At 33.9% G+C, this 20,339-nt stretch overlaps 1 protein-coding gene across 2 annotated transcripts in view; it reads left to right on the top strand.

Moving 5' to 3' along the window:
* Positions 1-20,339, top strand: part of AP3B1 (adaptor related protein complex 3 subunit beta 1) — a 327,202-nt gene that overhangs the window by 231,110 nt on the left and 75,753 nt on the right. For both annotated transcript variants that reach the window (XM_058275208.1, XM_071208678.1), the window contains exons 20-21: positions 1,218-1,365; positions 9,955-10,027. In XM_058275208.1, the coding sequence (XP_058131191.1) occupies positions 1,218-1,365; positions 9,955-10,027 (221 nt within the window). The remainder of the gene's footprint in view (positions 1-1,217; positions 1,366-9,954; positions 10,028-20,339) is intronic.

Raw genomic sequence — 20,339 nt, 5'->3', positions numbered from 1 at the left:
GTACCTAACATAGTACCAACACATAGTGGGCAATCAGTGAATATTTATGGAGTGGGTGAGTGAGTGAATAATAGCGTCAAGTGTTTTGTGTGTTCATTTAGTATTTAAATGTTTATTTTTGATTATCCTAGCATTGTTAGTAAGACTCAATGCATTAGAAAACTTCTCTTTTTAACTGTTTAACATTTCCTCATATAATACATTTGAGGAATATATTTAGAAACATGTATATGATTTTCTTGCACAGCAAATCAAAAATGCAAGTCTGTTTAACAAAGATAGATGTATAAATATTTAATTTATTAATGAATGCCTGGTATTTTGAGACAGCATTTTTAAATCAGCCTGTCTTTGAATTTGTTACTGTTAGCACTAAATGTATATTCCTGATAAATCAGACATTTAACCCAGTTTATCAGTTATTTTCTGCTTTGTTACTGATGACATCATTTTATGACCTCTGGTATTTGATGAGTGTGATATGCTACAATTGAGTTTGAATGTGTTCTGATCTATTTGGTTATAAATAATATTTTTTTCTAATATGTTATATAATTTTTATTGTTCTTTTTATTGTTTTTTTTTTTAGGAGGTACCGGGGATCAAACCCAGGACCTTGTACCTGGGAAGCATGTGCTCAACCACTTGAGCTACACATGCTCCCCTATTGTCTTTTTTTTTTTAAGGTTTATTTTATTTATTTTATTTCTACCCACCCCTTTGTTGTTTGCATTTTGTTGTGTCTGTTGTGTACTAGTCTTCTTTTTAGGAGGCACTGGGAGCCAAACCTGGGATCTCCCATGTAGAAAGGAGGTGCCTAATTGCTTGAGCAAACTCTGCTCCCTCCTTTGTTGTGTCTCTCATTATGTTTTCCTCCTTGGGCCTCTTATTGTGTCATCTTGTTGAATCAGCTTGCCACACCAGCCTGTCACATCAGCTCTCTGTCTTGCTCATATTCTTTAAGAGATGCCTGAAACCGAACTTGGGACTTACTATGTGTTAAGTAGAAGCTCAATTGCTTGAGCCACATCCACTTCCCATCTTCTTTATATACTAGAGAAATGGTTCTCAGTGGAATATATTTATCTAGTAAAGGTTCTAATTTATATGCAAAGTGGAAAAATAGCAACATTTGGCATTTGATTTTTAACTGCTTCATATACTTGTTTATAAAAAGTATTTAAAGTTGATATTTCGAATTTTATTATTATGTATAGTGACTCTGAAGATGGAGAAAAGGAAAATGAAAAATCTAAAACTTCAGATTCTTCCAATGATGACTCTAGTTCAGTAGAAGAAAGTTCTTCAAATTCTGAATCAGGATCAGAATCTGAAGATGAATATGAATCCAGAAAAATCACTAAGGTAAGAGGTATTAGACATTTGTTATAATTGAGAGTAAGTCATCTTACAGCCTTTTCCTAATTAAGAATAAATATTTGTGAAAATATTTCATAAGGTGTTTCTTTGAAAGTCAAAAAACATAAACAAGTATTTAACATCATCACTGACATCTAAAATAAACATCATCTTCGTTCATCCACACATGACTTTTTTTTTCTTCTGAGTAATTACTCCCCTTATAACCAAACCCTGCAAGGAAGTTAGAAACAGAAAGGGGGTCTCAGTGTTATAAGTAATGCTTTTTTTGTTCTTGGCTTGGTTTTGACAAGAGAGACTTTCGTTAAAGGGGAAGTAATAGAAAATCAGAAATAGCATCAAGCAAGGGAATGTAAATGTGCATACATCATAAGAAATTGAGACTAATATGCTTTTTAAAATTTTAGACATCTGAGTAATAGAATGCTTTTAAGAGTTTAATTAAAAGGTATTCATTTTTCAACCAGTTAATAAAAATGTAGTAGCCATTTACTAAAAACAAATACAAGAATGTAATAGAATGATAATGCTTTTTGATATAACATTTGTGACATTGAAACTGTCTGCAAAGCAACAAAAATAAAAAATTAAACTGTAAAAACATAATTACTAATCTAAAGCGCAAAAACTAATAAGAATTTTCTTTCTGATCTTTAATTATCACTCCCTTCCTGTAAATGGATCACATTGTTGCTAGGCTTCAAATGCAGTAGTTTTATATATAAACTGAGTTATTCCATATGTTGAAAATCTAGTCAGAACCTACCTTTCATTGAATTAAATTTCTTTGAAATCTAATATTTTTTCATTTATTTTGTTAGTTTTATGTATTCAACTTCATCAGTATGTCATCTGAGTAGGTGAGGATGAAAATAAATTCATTTGAGCGGACAATTGCCCTCCCCCATCCAGAGATGTTAAAGAATAAGCCTATTTAAAAATTTGCTGGTATTTGTCTTACTGTATTTCTAGTATTCTTGAATATAGTGAACTTGAATTTATGTTAAAATATTTATTAATTGAAAATTAATATAAAGTGTAAGATCTCTATTTTTCAAAAATTCATGTGAAATCTTAGAGATTTTAATGTTTATTAATCTGGTCTTATGTAAAAGTTTATCACATAGTTTGATGTACTCTTACTTCCTACTTAAAAAAGCTTAAAATATTTAAAAGGAGCCTTTCAAATTGACATTAAAAATACAGCCCAGAATAAGAAATTAGTGTTTTTTAAAATGACAGACCAAGAAAACAGCAAATATCGAGTGGGTACAATTGAAATGAGTTATTCTTAAAAGGTTTTGTTAAAATTTGAAAACTGGTATTGACTTCAGTACCTGTATAGTGTTAGAAGCTTTGCTTTAGGAACCTCTTTTAAAACTACATTAGAACCTCAGGTCTAATTTGTTTTTCCTTTGTCAGAGACTTTCAGTGATCAGATTTAATCCTTAACAGTTGAAAATGTTATACTATATAACACCTCTATAAAAATTCATATATTGCAATGACTTACATTCCTGAAAGATTCAGGTTTTATTTACATTGGTAACAGTTTTGTGTCTATGTGTTTTGCTTAGATTGTTTATTTTCTCTATAAGAATGCCTTTTTCCTGTCATAATAGACAGATAGGTTTGCTTATTTGTTTTAATTAAGCAGTTGAAATAAATGTTCTCTACCTTGGAGCCATCATAACTATTTAATTATTTCCATTTCTTTCTGAATGATTTGGAGTTTGCCATGTAATTAGAAGTGTACCAATTTTCTAATAATGGGCAACTCTATAACTGTGGAAAAGTCCTCCTTGCACCAAATGTTATGGCTTCTACCCTGAATTATGAGTAATGAAGGCAGGTGTTAGGTGCTTTACCTTAATTTAGCATGACAGTATGTTAATATTGAAAATTCATATGCCTTAAATCTGCAGCCCAACTAAATCTATAATTTTATTCTTTTTCTTTTCTTTCATCTGGACATTGCATGAAAATGAGACTTTGAGATACCTTGAGTATGTGGCTTTCAAAACAGTTAATTTTTATGATGGTCCCATAAGATAGACATATAGTGGTCTTTTTAATGCAAGATAATATCTGTATGCTTCAGTTTCCTCATCTATGCAATAGAAATGCTAATACCTACCCTTCTTTCAGGTGTCATTGTAAAGTATCAAATGTAATAGATCAATGTAGAGCACTATATAAATATCAAAAAACGTGTTTTAAAGTATTTTTTTTAACTTGAGATTATTAATGTTATGAGATCAATATTAGAATTATAGAACAATATTAAAAGGAACCAAAATTTTTTGTAACTCCAAGCCTCCTGCATTTTCTTGAGTCTTTTCACACCATTCAATTTATAAGTTAATGCTCAGTTTCTACCCCATAATTCTAGCCTGTGGTCTCATCTACTTTCTTTAGAAGGACTGAGCTGTGATCCATTCTGAGTGTCTCATACCTCTCCCCTCTCTCAACTCAAAATCGCTTTTCTTTGCATTTGGCTCTGAGTAAGTAATCCCTATCCATTTAGCTAGGACTAAATCCTACTCCCTTTAGGCTTGTATTGTTAATAATAATGTGCCTTTTTTATACCTTCAGTCTCTTCCTCCACTTATTGCATTTCTACCCATCAAAACACCAAAGCACCCAAGTTTTTTCTAGCACTTAGAGAGATGGGGAGGAGGGAAACAGAGATAGAGTTTGGAAAAGTAATTTATGTAGTCTCTATCCACAGCCTCTTAACTTAGTTATTTCATAGTCACTTAGAAATTTGTTTCTACCTCTATCATTTCCTACGGGTATTATTCTGAAAAGTCACCTGTGATCTTTCCCCAAAACCAGTGGCCTTCTCTTAGTTATTACCGTTCTCTAGCTTTTGTATGACTATTACTTACTGTTTGAATTTGTCTGCACCCTTTTTCTTCCAATTTCAACCATTCATTTTTTTAATTTATTTATTTGCTTTTACCCCCTTCCAACACCTAAGTGTGAAAATTGCCCCAAAATTAGTGGTTAGTATACATTATTTTTTTAAAATATCAGTTGATCTGAATTAATTTTTGTTTAGCCTTCTTTTTTCTGTATATTTTCATTGTTATAGAACCTCATTTGTATTCATTTCTTCAGCAAAAACATTTATGTGAATTATTTCCATGGTGATATCTTCAAATCCTCAGAATAGCTCCAGATTTTCTTGCCCAGTTCAGACCAAATTCTGAAATCTCTCTGAAACTATTGGTTCTCCAAACATAATATATCCAGTAGAAGATGTGTTCTCCTATTTGGTACCAACATTCTTTTTCTCTCTCAGATTTGTAGCCCCACAATTATCTTTGACTCCTCCCTCATCCTGGACATTTAGACATTTGCCAATTCCCATAGTTTCTGCATTGTTTTTTCCTATGTCCACCATTCTGAATCAGCTCTTCATTACCTCACTCATGGACCATTGCCATTGATCAACCTCAGGCTCCTTCTCCAACCCTAGCCCTTCTGTACAGTTGCCAGATTAATGTTAAAGTCACATGTAATGATATCCTATTTGCCAGTTGCATACAGTAAACTCCTCAAGCCAGCATGCCGAAACTGCCTTTCCAGTCTTAACCTCCCTTGTGTTCCCTGTGTTGTAATCCCAATTGACTATTTGTGGTTCTCTTAACATGCTGTATGCATTCCTGTATCTATGCCTTTGTTATTCTTTTGCACCATTTTTCATATTACAGAAAGTACAAGCTGGGGATAAAGTGGCCTTGTATCAGAGAGTGGTACTTCTACTTTTCCTAGTAAGAAGGACTATGTATGCAATGAAAAACGTTACCAATGCAAGAGTGGTACTCATGTGAACAGTGGAGGGACAAATGGATGAAAACCACTGCTTGTTTCTGTTCCTAAACTCTTTGCCATTCAGCACTGTGCCTCAGCATAGACATAAGGCAAAGAACTGTAGCCATACAATCTGTGTCATGTTTGTTTGTTTTATTGAGGTGTCCTTTTTTGAGGTCAGATATTGTCTGTAATTACCAAAAAAATAAAATTGTTCTTTAGTTACAATTATTTCAATGGGCAAAAATATTTTTATCTATAGTGTTCTTTTCTTGAAATACATCTAATTGAGAAATATTTTAATTTAAGAAGTTTTTATGAAATAATTCTTGTGCCCCAAATAAAACCTTTAACAAAATTATTTTTAATTAATAGTTCCATACCTTACACAGTGCGAAGAGAAAGAAAAAACTTTACAAAGAAGAATGGAGGGAAAAAGCAGTAATGTAGACTACATTGTTTCAGGAAAAAGATTCATATTAATTGCACTTTCTCCTATTCTTTACTGATATAATTAAGTTATATTCTGCTTGTAGTTAAAATTATGTTTTGAACAGATGTTGACAGTTTCATATAAAATCTTTTCAAAAGTTTCCAGTTTTTCTTTTCTTTATTTAGAGCGTTCTTACATACTATAGTTATTTCAGCTATCGTCATTTTAGTCCATTATTCACATCTTAATTGTGGATGCAGTAGTTTTGGTTATTTCTAGTGTATGTGTACCAACTACTGAAGATTTATATAACCTATGATTAAATATGATGACATATTTTAATCAGCATGGTAATCTTACTGGCAATAACTTTTATGTAGTTACCTTTTATATATTTACAGTAATTTGATCTCATGAACTGTATATAAAGCATAATCATCTATCAATGTAAAGCAAACATTATGTATATTTAACATACTTGCCCTTAATAACTTTTAATATTAAGAGCATTCCCATGTATGAGTCAAAATTGAAATTAATATGTGTTCTAGCTGTGAAAAAAAAGTTCTATCTCTATACCTAACAGTGTCCTAGATGCTGTTGTCAGTTTTCTTTATCACAGTTTTATGTAACTCATAAAACTCTGCTAATCCCTTTTTGAGAGATACAAAGAAACTGATTAAACCTTTTAAGTGTTCTAAGAACCAGTCACTGATTTTGTGACTAGTGTCAAAATGTCAGTAAATGTTAAGCTGTGCCTTAAAGAAAAAAAGATCTATCAAGTCAAAGATTCTTAAGGATAAAGTAAATTTAGCATGTAGTATGAAAGAGATCATGGATAGGAGTGAGAGAAACTTTTTTTTATTGCTTTTCTTCTGTATTCTAGAAATAGGAAACAAGTTTCACTTGTGTTTTTATAAATATTTATGTATGTTGTAATTATATAACTTCTGTGAATATTGTAGAATATTGGTTTTTACTCAAACAATTCAAAGCCTTGCCTCTGAATTTGTGTTTTTCCCAGTTTGTTTATACTTTTAAGTTCTCTAAAACAGAAATATCATTTCACTTCAATTGATGTCTTTAAATTAAAGTGAATGCCATTTAAACAAGCTTTCTTACTGAAGTAGATTTATAGGGGAAGATTTGTTTTAACGACTTAGACTTCTTAGGTTACAAAGATATCTCAGTTTACAGGCAGTGTACTTTTGTTTTAAAGCACAAGTTTTTAAGTGTGAGCTTCAGATTTTTTTAAAATCAAATTTGTCAGATGACTTGAAGGCAAGAGAGTTATTAAATTGTCCTTGGTTGGTAATTCTAATTGAAAATATTTCATGCAAATACTTGCCCTGTGAGGCTAGAAATTAGCCTTGGATTGTTGTTAATTTCAAAGCACTGTATGGGTTTGATGAACTTTATATACAGCCTATCCTGTTTTATAGCTTTAAATTTAAAACCGCTTTACAGTGGTTTCCTCTTAGGAAGCATATGTGATGTTTCCCATGTCAGATTTTTTTTCTTCTTGCCTTTTTTTTTTTTTTGATCAGTACAAAAATGAACATGCATAATACATAAAAGTCTTTGCAGGTATATTACTACATATTTTTGTTTTATTTGGAGCTTTATACATTTTCCCAGTATCTTTTATTTATTATTTGAAATGAAATATATTAAATAGGAATCAGTTTTCTTAACCCTGTGACTTTGTATTTCATTTTGAAAAAATGTTCATGTGTTGAGGTGTATAATCGAATACCATAGAAACAAAATGGAGATTTGAGGATGATGAATTGGTAACTAGATATTTTTGTAGTGAGATTTTAAGATCAGTTACTGTTGTCCTTATAAAAGTCTAATACAGTCACTCAGCTGTTAAAAACCTAATCCTCTATTTAAAAAATATACAAAAACAAATTGTCTATCTTTCTGCCTGATCTCTTCTCAAGTACTAACACAATGGAAACAGTGGGCGATCTGTCAATGTGTTTGGTTTGTCAATGATGGTTTTGTATAAATATTGGGAGGGTAAGAATAAAATTCACACAGTAAAATATGATTTCATCTGCCTTTCTCTGCAGCTCCATGGCTCATGCTGCGGTGTGAAATTCTCATTTTACACACTTTGCAGGCCGAGCACATGAATTATGCATTGAGCAAGAAAAATCTCCTGCCTCAAGTCCTATATGCATTTACCCAGGTTCTGTCTCTATTACCAAGATGAATTGCAAATGGAGAAATGTTTGATGGAATAGAGCTCTTAACTTCTTTGTTTAGAATTCAGATTTTTATTTTTATAGTAGCTCCTTTAAGTATGAAAACGTTTTGAACTTAGTATGGGTTTTTTAAAATGAAAAATGAAATATAATATAAGAGAGGAATGCCAAACACATCACAAAGCTTTTTATAGCCTTGATCAGAATGCAAGGCTTTTTCAATTCTGTAGAAATGACCATTATCTATTGCTACTGTTGTATTTCAGTCACTGGTTATTTGCTGTTCCCAGAAAGTCAATGAAATTCTGTCCTTTTGAGAGCTTTTTTTTTTCCTTGCTGTTTTAGGCTTCAAATAAGAGATTATGCCAGTTTCACATCCAGCTCTGTCCTGTATTGTATGTAACCTGATATATATTTAATAGATATTGTTACACACTCTTAGCTGAGAAGTAGAAAATAAAGTATAGACTTGCCTCCAGCTTTAACTTTGTCTTGATTTGATAGGTTTCTAATTTTTCAGGTGGGGAGGTTCCAGTTCCATGAGATAGCTTATAGGAAGCTACACTCATTGTGCTCAGCAAAGCATTTTGATAAGTCACATGATAAGCTTTATTGTTATATGTTCTTTCTTCAGAGGAGTGATATTTTATTATAGTTGAGATGGCATTTTCTTTGTGAATCTATGTTCCCAGTTACTTGCAATTTTTAAATTTTAGCCTTAAAACCAACATTTCTTCTTTTTTTTCCCCCTAGACCTAGAAATTGTTACTCTCTTGAAGGGTGGAGAAAGCAACAAATATTTTTTGTTTTGTTTTTTTTTAAAAAAGGCAGAAATAATTATTTTGAGGAAGAAAATCAATGCTGATATCAGTATACTAGTGAAAATGTTTTAGTTTGTTTTAATGTGTCTTACAGTATAACCTTTGAAAACAATTCTAGGTACAAGCATGGGGGAAAAGAGACAACTTAAAATCATTTAAAATGTTACAGTGTATAATGATGCAATATTCTCTTTCATGTATATGTACTGTTTACTGTGTAGACTTTAAATGGTGGTAATATACCTTGCCTTAGTGATATCTTTCTGTAGTTAGAGGAATACTTCAAAATGCTTATTATAATTTACATTCACAGTAAGCTATAAACTCCTTTTGGGGGATTATATGCTACATGAAAGTGGGGAATATGTCTGTCTTGGCTGTGTTATCACCATTGCTTAGCAGAAAATCTGACAAGTAGTAAAAGTTTAATATATATCTATTGACCTTTTGAATGAATAAACAAACAAACATTTTATTAAAAACTTAAGTTTGGGCCTTAATTTTGATTTAACTTAAAAATGTATAGAATATTAAGTAAGCTTGACCCAAAATACATCTGTTTAGCGCTCTAATTATTCTTGGTCTTGAGTTGTTTATAATGCTACTCATAGTGTAGTCTATCCTTTTTTTTTACTATTATTTTTTAAGATTTTAAGATACTTTTCTGAATCTTTGAACCTAGCTATGAAACGCCTCAGGGGCATTGTGTTCTATCCCATGGTTGTTATATACATTTCATAAATATAGTCAACTGAGTAAACAAATCTAGAGCCTAGTTATGTGTAGGTATATTTTGAACATTTATTCTCCCCGAGAGAACAGTAGAGAATACTAGAAAGTAAGTGAACCCTTTTCAGCCCCAAAGAGGAAAATCCTGCAAATGTTGTTTATAAATTTTAGGAATGTCTTTGGCAAAAGAAGTCTGATACAACCCAGTGTTGATATATAAAGTACAGTGCCTGTCACAAAGACTCAGAAAAGGCTAACCTGTCACAAGCCCAATGTCAATTTCAGAGCTAAGCATTTATTGTTTGAGCATTTATTTTCCTAAAATCAGTTTGTTTAAAGATTATTTTCAAGAATATTTGTGTACTTTCTACCAAAGAACCACATTACATTTTTATGTTTGTAAAAAGTTACTAGATTATAAAGTAATTCAAAGAAATCTCATGTAACCACATGGAAGCTTAATTTGATTTTTAAAAGACCAAGTAGAGGAAAAAATGTTTGTTTTGGAGCATTAAGGAAAGTACAGAATGCAATAAATGAAATATTTGTTATTTTATAGGAGAAAGAAAAAAAAACAAGGCAAGATAGAAATCCTCTTACCAAAGATGTTTCACTTCTAGATCTAGATGATTGTGAGTATTATCATTTTAAAATTGTCTTCTGTGTTTAGTGGGAGTATTTTATATTTTTATGATATCTTTTGTTTACATATCTCAAAATATAGTATCAACATTTATTGTGAAAGATTTATAGATAAACATGGCAAGAAAATTTTAGAAACCATTTGTATTGATATCTTTTTCTATCCTCTATTCAGCATATTAGTTTGTAGCACATGAGTAAATATAGATGGTCAAATAAAAATACACCAAACTCATTTTAAGATCTTTTGCTTTAGTAATTTATACTTCTTATATAAATAAAGTTTAGTAAATAACTATCCATATCTTACAACTTTTGCATTGCTATATGTTGGTTGTGGGGATTGGTTTTGGGGAATGATGCATGATAATGGGGATTGATATGTCTAAGTTTAGGGAAATAGAGAATTGGGAAAGTAAATGGAAATGTAAAGGACATCACTATCTTCTACTTGCCACAACTTTTGCTAGGAGTGGAAATTGGTACAAAGCCCCTGGAAGACAGTCTTGCTATATCTACCAATATTTTTAACTCTCTAAGATTACTTGTGCCAGCAAATCTTCTAAAAATTGAGAGTCCTATAGTTATATTCCTTCACCCAAAGTATGCACGGATGTATATTCACCATCTCCCCTTAAATCCTCCTGCACTGTTAGAGAGAAATAGTGGAACAAGCTTTGCTGCTAGGTATATTTTGCAATAGAAGAGTAAACAAGTAAGGTTTTGTGAATACTAAACTACTGTCATTTTCCAGTGTAGTTTTTCTGTGCCAGGAGTGGGTTGTATTTTTAGGTTGTCTCATTCTATCATAGAGCTTTTCTGCATACATGGTATCCCTGGCCTATCTCCAGTAGCCATGGAAAACACTATAATATAGAGAAGTTAAACTTAAAATTGGAGCCAAATTTGAATCTTTTTTTCACCTCTTGGTAAATATTATAAGTTTACTATCATCCACTTTTGCTAACACTTGGAAAACACACACTCTGTTTATACCTTTGATTGCAATATAAAGAGGTGCATGTTTGTGGAGTCGTTTTAGGAATATCTATCAAAACTTAAGTTGCCCATATCTTTGACATAGCAATTCTTTTCTAAGAATTTATCCTACAGATAAACTAGCAAATCATATCTTATTCCTTCCTTGTTTTAAACTCTTTAATTTAAAGGTATACTTTTATAAAAAAAATTTTCTTTAATAGAGAAGTTGAGGGTTTACAAAACAATCATTCATAAAATATCTTCCCATATATCATCCTGTAATTAATACCTTGCATTGGTGTGGAACATTTGTTACAATTGAACAAAGCACATTTTTATAATTGTACTATTAACTATAGTCTATGGTTTAACTTAGGGTTCATTGTTTGTATAGTGTAGTTTCAGGAATTTTTTTAAAAATTTTATTCTATAACCATATATACAATCTAACATTTCCCTTTTAATTATATTGATATAAATTTCAGTGCTGTTAATTACACTCCAAATATTATGCTACCATTACCACCATCCATTACCAAAAACATTTCCATTGTTCCAAAAAGGAACCCTGTACATTTTAAGCCTTAACTTCCCATTCCCTATCCCCAACCCGTCCCTGGTAACCTATATTCTAGATTCTAACTCTATGAGTTTGCTTTTCTAATTGTTTCAAATCAGAGAGATCATACAATAGTTGTTCTTTTGTGTCTGCCTTATTTCATTCAACATACTTCAGGATTCATCCATACTGTCACATGTATAAGAATTCCATTCCTCTTTACAGCTGAGTAATATTCCATTGTGTGTGTGTGTGTATATATACACCACATTTTGTTTATCCATTCATCGGTTGATGGACACTTGGGTTGTTTCCATCATCTTTTGGCAGTTGTGAATAATGCCGCTTTGAACATCATGGTGCAAATATCTGTTCATGTCCCTGCCTTCCGTTCTTTTCAATATAACTAGTAGTTGAATTGCCGGGTCATATGGTAGTTCTATATTTAGTTTTCTGAGGACCCACCAAATTGTCTTCCATAGTGGCTGCACCATTTTACAATGTCTCCAGCAATGGATGAGTGTTTTATTTCTCTGCATCTTCTCCAACGCTTATTTTCTATTTTAATAGGAACCATTCTAATAACTAATCCTAATTTTGTATCTTATTATAGTTTTAATTGGCATTTTTGCTCTTAGAGTAAAATTCATACTTCTTCAAAGACCTTACTTGATCCTTCCTGCCTCTTATCGACATATCATACGCCTCTTCTCCTTTGCATCTCTCAAACATACCTGCTTTATTACTGCTGAAGGCCTTTGTACTTGTGAGAACTTCTTCCAAATCTCATAGCAGGCTACTGCTTTTTTTTTTTTTTTTTTTTTTTTGCATTTTAAAATTTTTTCCTCATTGTCTTTTTTTAAAGATACATAGATCACAAAAAATGTTACATTAAAAAAAATAAGAGGTTCCCAAATACTCCCCACCCCCACTCCTCCCACATCAACAACCTCTTTCATCATTGTGGCACATTCACTGCATTTGGTGAATACATTTTGGAGCACTGCTGCACCGCATGGTTTATACTTTACATTGTAGTTTACACTCTCCCCCAGTCCATTCAGTGGATTATGGCAGGATATATAATGTCCAGCATCTGTCCCTGCAGTATCACTTAGGACAACTCCAAGGCCCGAAAATTCCCCCACATCACATCTCTTCTTCCCTCTCCCTGCCCTCAGCAACTCCCATGGCCACTGTCTCCACATCAATGATACAGTTTCTTCCATTGCTAGAGTCACAATAGTTCTATAGTAGAACACCAGTAAGTCTACTCTAATCGTATTTTATTCCTTCATCCTGTGGACCCTGGGATGGTGATGTGCACGCCACCTCTAAATCGAGAGGGGGCTTAGATCCCACGTGGCTGATGGATGCGATTTTCCTGCTTGCAGTTGTGGGCACTCTCAGTGCCCTGGTGTGGTGGTTGACCATCCTCACCTCCCTGTTAGCTGACCTGGGTAAGACCAACGAACCAGAAAGTAGGAGTTGCAACTCTGCTGAGGCTCAGACCCAGCTGGCACATGGCCAGTCCAGAGAGTCAAGTCTCCTGAGTATACCCCAACCCCAGCGCCAACCACAGGTTCAGTAAAAGTGACAGAAGAGGCATGTGTAGAAGGGTCACATCTGAGTCCAACTCCATCACACTCAGGAGCACAAATTCCAAAGTAGGGCCCACTGAACTCCAGAGCCATCTGCCATGACCACGGAACCTTAACATTGAAGTTACAGCTCAAAAGCCACCTAACTCATGCATACCTACCCTAATCTCTCTTGATTAACTTTCGTCATTTATCACTATCTGGAATTATCTTAAATATTTTTATTACTTGTTTATTGTCTGCCTTTCCTCCAACTACAGTATAAATTCCATGAGAATAAGGTCCTTGTCTCTTTTGTTCACTGCCATATTTTGTACCTGGAATGATACCTGTTGGTGGACAATTAGTAAATATTTGTTGAATTATTAAAATATCCAAAGTATATATAAGAACTTCATTATGGGAGCATGTGCTTCCCATGTACAGGGTCCTGGGTTAAATCCCCAGTGCCACCTTAAAAAAAAGAACTTCATTGCTACATTGTTTATTACAGCAAAATCCTGAAAACAATAAAAATGTCCACCTGGGGGATAATTGTAGCCATTAACAAAACTGATACAAACCTATATATACTAATTAGGTAATTATATAGCCAAAATATTTTAAGTAAGAAAGATACATGAATATTATTATTTCACTTGAGTAAACAGGAATAAAAAAGGAGATATGTCCTGCACACAGCACAGTCATGATTGTACATACGTATATTTCCAAAAGGCTACAGAAGCAACTATTAACAGTGATTAGCTCTAGCCCCGTTGGAAGGAAGTAGAACTAAACTGGAATAGAGAAGAGAACAAGACTTTTATATTTTCTATATAGTATCTGTGATTTTTGAATATTTTACACATATATTTATTACTTTTATAATTTAAAAAGTTTCAAATTTGTAAAAGATTAAAAAGAAAACACAAACAGGAATAAGAATAAATGTTACAAGGTACTAGAGTATTCTAATTACGTTTTCTTCTTGTATTTAACTCTGAATTTCATGGCAGCTAAGACAAAAGAGGAACTTTATAAAATGGTATCGTTTTTATTGTTTGACTTTTTTATAAAACATGAGTATGTAGGGACAAATGTTTTCTTTAAATTTAAAAGTTTGTTTTTAGAAGTTTGCTGTAAGATTTTGTAAACTTTATGGGAAACTTCATCATTAATGTAGAATATATTTCTGTTTTTAATTTCCAGGTACTATTTCTTTTTTTTTAATTAGGGAAGTTGTAGGCTTACAAAAGAAACATGTATAATATACAGAGTTCCCATATACCATGCTTTTATTAACACTTTGCATTAGTGTGGTTCATTTGTTATAATTCATGAAAGAAAGAACATTTTTATAATTGTGCTGTTAGCTGTAGTTCATCATTTATAATAGGTCCTATATTTTTACAGTCCTATATTTTTTAAAATTTTATTCTAGTAACATATTCCACCTAAAATTTATATAATTTAGTTCTATTAATTACATTTGCAATGTCATGCTATCATCACCACCAGTCATTACCAAAACTTTTTTTTTTAATAACTGAAATAGAAACCCTGTACAATTTGAGCATTAACTCCTCATTCTCTAGCCCCACCCCATGCCCTGGTAACCTCTCTTCTGGATTCTCTGTGAGTTGGCCTATTCTCATTTGTCCTTTTGTATCTGGCTTATTTCATGGAACATGTCTTTCAGGGTTCATCCTTATTGTTGCATGTATCAGAACATCATTCCTTTCTCCGGCTGATTAATATTCTGTTTTGTGTGTATACTGCATTTTATTTATTCACTCATCAGTTGATGGACACTTGGGTTTCTTTCATATTTTGGCAATTGTGAATAATGCTGCTATGAACATTGGTGTGCAAATATCTGGTCAAATCTTTTAGGTATATACCTAGAAATGTTCATATGGTAATTCTATACTTTCTGATGAACCAGCAAATCGTCTTCCACAGTGGCTTCCACCAACAATGAATGTGTTTATATTTCCCCACATCCTCTCGAAAACTTGTTAGTTTCTCTTTTTTAAATAGTAGCCATTCTAAGTGGATGTGAAATGATATCTTGTGGTTTTGATTTGTATTTGCCTAATAACTAGTGATGCTGAATATCTTTTCTTGTGCTTTTTGGCCATTTTATGTCCTCTTTTGAGAAGTATCTTTTCAAGTGTTTTGCCTCTTTTTTAAATAGATTCTTTTTATTGTTGAATTGTAGGATTTTAAAAATATATTCTGGATGTTAAACCCATATATGATATGTGGTTTCCAAATATTTTCTCCCATTGAGTCTTATTACTTTCATTATAAAGTCCTTTGATGCACAAACATTTTTAATTTTGATAAGGGCCCTTTAACTGTTTTTCTGTAGTTTTGTGGAAGGTTACTGTCTTTAAAATGCTTCTGCTGCCTTTGCCCCAGGGGGGTTGGAACAATGGCCATCCTCAGAGGAGGTCCCAAGTGATCTGAAGGCCCCCAGTGATCAGAGGGAAAGTTCTGGTTTTAGACCTCCACATATCCCCAGAGTTTGGAGGACTAATTTTTATGCCCAACCTGGCACCCTCTAGCTGATCCAGGAGCCTGAGCTCCAGTCCCTAATGCCTCTGGCCATGAGGCTGGGAAAAGGGGCATGATAACCCCTGTAGGGAGGGTGAAACTCATTGGGCTTTATCATAAATTACCAGTTTCTTCCTCCTACTTCTCCCTGGATGCCAGGCAGTGTTCCCCTAGGCTCTGGAGTTTCAGAGTGGTTTGATTAAGATAGTTCCTGCAATTTCAATAATAGTTTTGGTGAAGGGACTGACTCCCAAAGCTTCCTACTCCACCATCTTCCCACAGTCCTCTTCAACTACTCCCAAATGCTAGTTCTTACGTGGTATAAATAAATAGAATTTAGTCATCCTCTCCCTGAGACTAAAAGGAGGAAAGGGTATATTGGGCAGAGCAAAAGCATGGAGGAGAGAAAAATGTTGCTACTATCAGAAGTAATCATTGTCTCTCTCTATGGAAACAGTATAGTTAGCAGGTCTAGCAGTAGACTCTAGCAATAGGCTAAGTTTGGCTGTACTACAAAACAGTTCCATGATCTTGGGTAAGTAACTTGACGTTTTCTTACTACATTTGTTAAGGGAATACTGTCAGCAACACAGGCACTGGTCTTGGTCTTTCTTCAGTCAGTTAAGTGAGTTAATTTCTTTGTATCTCATTTTTAGTCATTTGTAAAATGAAAGAAAAGTAACTAAAAAGGCTCTACAGTTCCTTTAGATTATAAAATTAGGTAATCCTATTTCATTGGGGTCTGTTTAGAATACATGAGAAAACGTTTTTGCTAAGTTATATATGACCTAACATTAAAGGAGACTTAGAAGAAATAATACGCTTTCTGTTTTCCCAGTATCTTTAAAACATTTCTGTTAACCAGCAATTATCAAGCTTTTAGATAAGCCTTATGTTATCACATTGATAATTGCATTGTGGTAGAAGCAATAGATTATGACTTGCATCTTTCTCTGTTTATCATACACATTCTTTTCATTGCATAAACATTCTTTAACACCCTCATTTTTTACTGCATGATTATCAATTATAAACTATTTAACAGGTTTACTGTAGGAGGAAATTTAAGTTGTTTCCATCTTTTGCTATGTTATTGAAGCAATAAAAAGCATCATTGTAAGTATAGTTTTGGATTATCTACGTGACTGTATCCCTAAGATTAATTCCTAGGAGATGGATTCCAAGACAAAGGCATTGAAGAATCTGTTGCTTAAAATTACCTTCCACAAAACTTATACTAATTTACACAGTATTAGCACGAGAGTGCCAGGTTGCCTACACGCTTACTAATGGTGGATTTCATAACATTTCAGAATTCTTCTCCCAATTTAATAGGTAGAAGTGGTATCTCATTTTGATTAGTATACCATGCTATTTTTTTTTAAATTACTATATAGAGTTATTTGTTTTCATACACAGTAATTAAATACTTCAGAATAATCAGCTGGCCTCAGAATCCAAATTACAATACATTTTCAGTGCTGGTTTTCATCTTGCCAGACCTATAAGCAAATGTATAATGATCTTTAATACCAGAGCCTCTGTCTTCTGAAATGATGTTAAAAACCACTCTTTTTTTATTTTTTAAGAGTGGCGCTTGCCAATGTATGCACTTTCCTGTCTTTTCTCTTTTGATGGTATTTAGCCAAGCATAGTCGAGAGCAGAAACTATTTCTTATTCAGTTTTTTATTCCTTATATAGGCAACTAATCCTTCAGATAGATAGATGGGTGGATGGAATGATGGATGGATGGAATAATGGATGGATCAATCAGTTGATGGACGGGTAGATGGATGAATGGACGGATGGGCAAAAAATGAACAAACACGTATTTCAAACCTAAGAAAACAGTTATATGTTACTTGGAAAGAACATACTGTGAACCAAGTTAGAAAAACAGAGTCTAGTTGTATAGTGATTCTACCATTCCTTGTTTTATGACCTTGGCAAGTCTTTAATCTCCTTTTGTTTCACTTTCCAGTGTCTTTAATATAAATCATCTTTCTGTGACTTCTTATTGCCATTACGTTACTTCCACCCATTTTACTTCATAACTTAACTGTTGTAAATTCTTCCTTACTGCCACCCTTACTGTACCTTTCTTCAATCTAACCCCTACATCAGCTGTAATGGTTTGGAATTATACATGCCTCGGAAAATCATGTTCTTAAAGCTAATCCATTCCTGTGCATATAAACCTATTGTAAGTAGGTTACTTCAGTAACTTATTAAGTCCCTGGGTGGATCTTAATCTTCTTACCGGAGTCCTTTATAAATGGGGTGAAATTTTTTAAATGGGCAAGAGATTTGAACAGATGCTTCTCCAAAGAAGAAATACAAATGGCTAAAAGCATGTGAAAAGATGGTCAAAATCACTAGCTATTAGGGAAATGCACATCAAAACTACAGTGAGATACCATCTTACACCCATTAGACTGATGGCTATTAAAAAAACAGAAGACTACAAGTACTGAAGAGGATGTAGAGGAACGGGAACCCTGCTGGTGGGAATGCAGAAGGATCCAGCCATTCTGGAGGACAGTTTGGCATTTCCTCAAAAAACTAGCCATAGATTTGCCATATGACCCAGCAATTCCACTGCTGGGTATATACCCGGAAGAACTGAAAACAAGGACACAAACCGATATATGCACACCAATGTTCATTAGCGGCAGTATTCACTATTGCCAAAAGTTGGAATCAGCCCAAATGCCCATCAACAGATGAATGGATAAACAAAACGTGGTATATACATAAATGGAATACTACTCAGCTGTAAGGAATGCAGTACAAATACATGGGATAACACGGATGAATCTTGAGGACCTTATGTTGAGTGAAGCAAGCCGGGCATTGAAGGATCAATACTACATGACCTCTCTGATATGAAATAAGCAAACTAAGCTGTCTCAGAGAGCTAGAGACTAGATGATAGGCTTACAGGAAATTGAGGGGCAGAGTAAGGTTGTGAGCTGATGCCTACATGGGTAAAATCTGTGGTAAAGTGGAGGTAAGTAGTTGTACAGAGAAGGGATAAGATGGCATTCTATTGGGTGGAGTTTTGCAGGCTTGAGGGGGGCTAGGGTTGGGAGGATGGGCCAGATGGCCAAAGGAATTGGGAGGAGGGTTGGAGAGAGCAGATGAACATGGGAGATTGTCGGGTATGTGGTTGAAACTATAATGTTGAAAAAACTCATTAGAAAATATAAGAAAAGATTACTTGTTTAAGGTGCTTAATGGGGGGGGGGCATCTGGCACAGGGGCAGGTTTCTAGGGAATGTGTGAGTGCTCATCTTGCCATGGTGTGTTATATCATTGGGTGGAGACCCGTACAATGAGTGGGAAGGTGTACCCCCATCCTGGGGAGGCCTGATGTTTTCAAACATAGGAAAGGGTATCTTGAGAGAGAGAGAGACTTGGTGGCTCCCAGTGGGGGAGGACAGTCTAGTGTGTCAAGCCTTCAGCCTTTTTGCAAGTATCTGTGAATCTGGTCCTTCAAGCAGTGAAGTTTGGTTGTCACTGGGGGCCCTGAGGGGAGGGGGAGAGAGTAGAATAGATGGAAGCAGGGGTAACAGGGGGGGGGGGTGGTGAATGGAAATGTTCCACAGGATCATGCAGTAATGCATATAGGACATGTTAAATTTCACCAAAGATTTATAAAAGTGTGTAATCTAAAATGTAAACCATAATGTAACTAAAAATTTAGAAAAGTATACAGTATAAAATATAAACCGTAATGTAAACCAAAATGGAATCATGTTTGGTAGCTCTGTTTTGATATCTGTACATCAGCTGCAGCAAATATAACATGAACATGTAAAAAGAGCATTGCTGGGGAAGGGGGAAAAGAGTTTGATGTTGGATATATGGGAGTCCCGTATACTGTATATGTGACTTTACTGTGATCTAAAACTTTTTTGAAGACAAAATTAAAAATTAAAAAGAAAAATGGATGTAGTCACTGAGGAAGGAATGAAAGAAATTGCCTTGCCACTGTACATACAGGGCAACACCTATTACATTGATTAAAGGCAAAACATCAAAAACAAAGTTTTATGATAGTTTTCATTTTAATACCCCAATTTATTTTTTACTTTATTTTAGTTTTTCTAAATTAATATGTATTCTATTTCTAATCTTTATTTTTATTTTTTTTCTATTTCTAATCTTTAAACCTATCATTACTATTTCATTTTCCTACTAATTGAACTTGGCACTATATTAGGCTTCATTTTTGCAGAAGTTTTGGACCACAGAGGGGTTCAACTATGGCAGGGGAGGAACACTGGTATGAGGTGTTATTGATGGGGGACACATGGTTGGGAGGGAGTTCTCCAGGGCACGTATATAGGGTATATAAAAATGTTTGGATATTCGTTGGGTATTGTCATGGTAGTTAGAGTTATACAAGACAACTGAGGGAGTGCTGAGTTCCTAGCCTGGGGAGCTCTGTCACATTCCCCAATGGAACAGCAACAATCCCCCAAGTGCAATGGCAAAGACCACTGAAGAAGGATGGTCCAAAGATGAGCCCTTGATACCGATGACTATGCTTATGAGCCTGTGTGCCTGAAATTTCAACTGAGAGCCTCCATGCTTCTCAAATGTGGCCACTCTCT

This window comes from Dasypus novemcinctus, chromosome 2 (assembly GCF_030445035.2).
Source record: "Dasypus novemcinctus isolate mDasNov1 chromosome 2, mDasNov1.1.hap2, whole genome shotgun sequence".
NCBI classification, from domain to species: Eukaryota; Metazoa; Chordata; class Mammalia; order Cingulata; family Dasypodidae; genus Dasypus; species Dasypus novemcinctus.
Note: the sequence above shows the minus strand (reverse complement) of the source record. Positions and strands in the feature narration are given on the sequence as shown.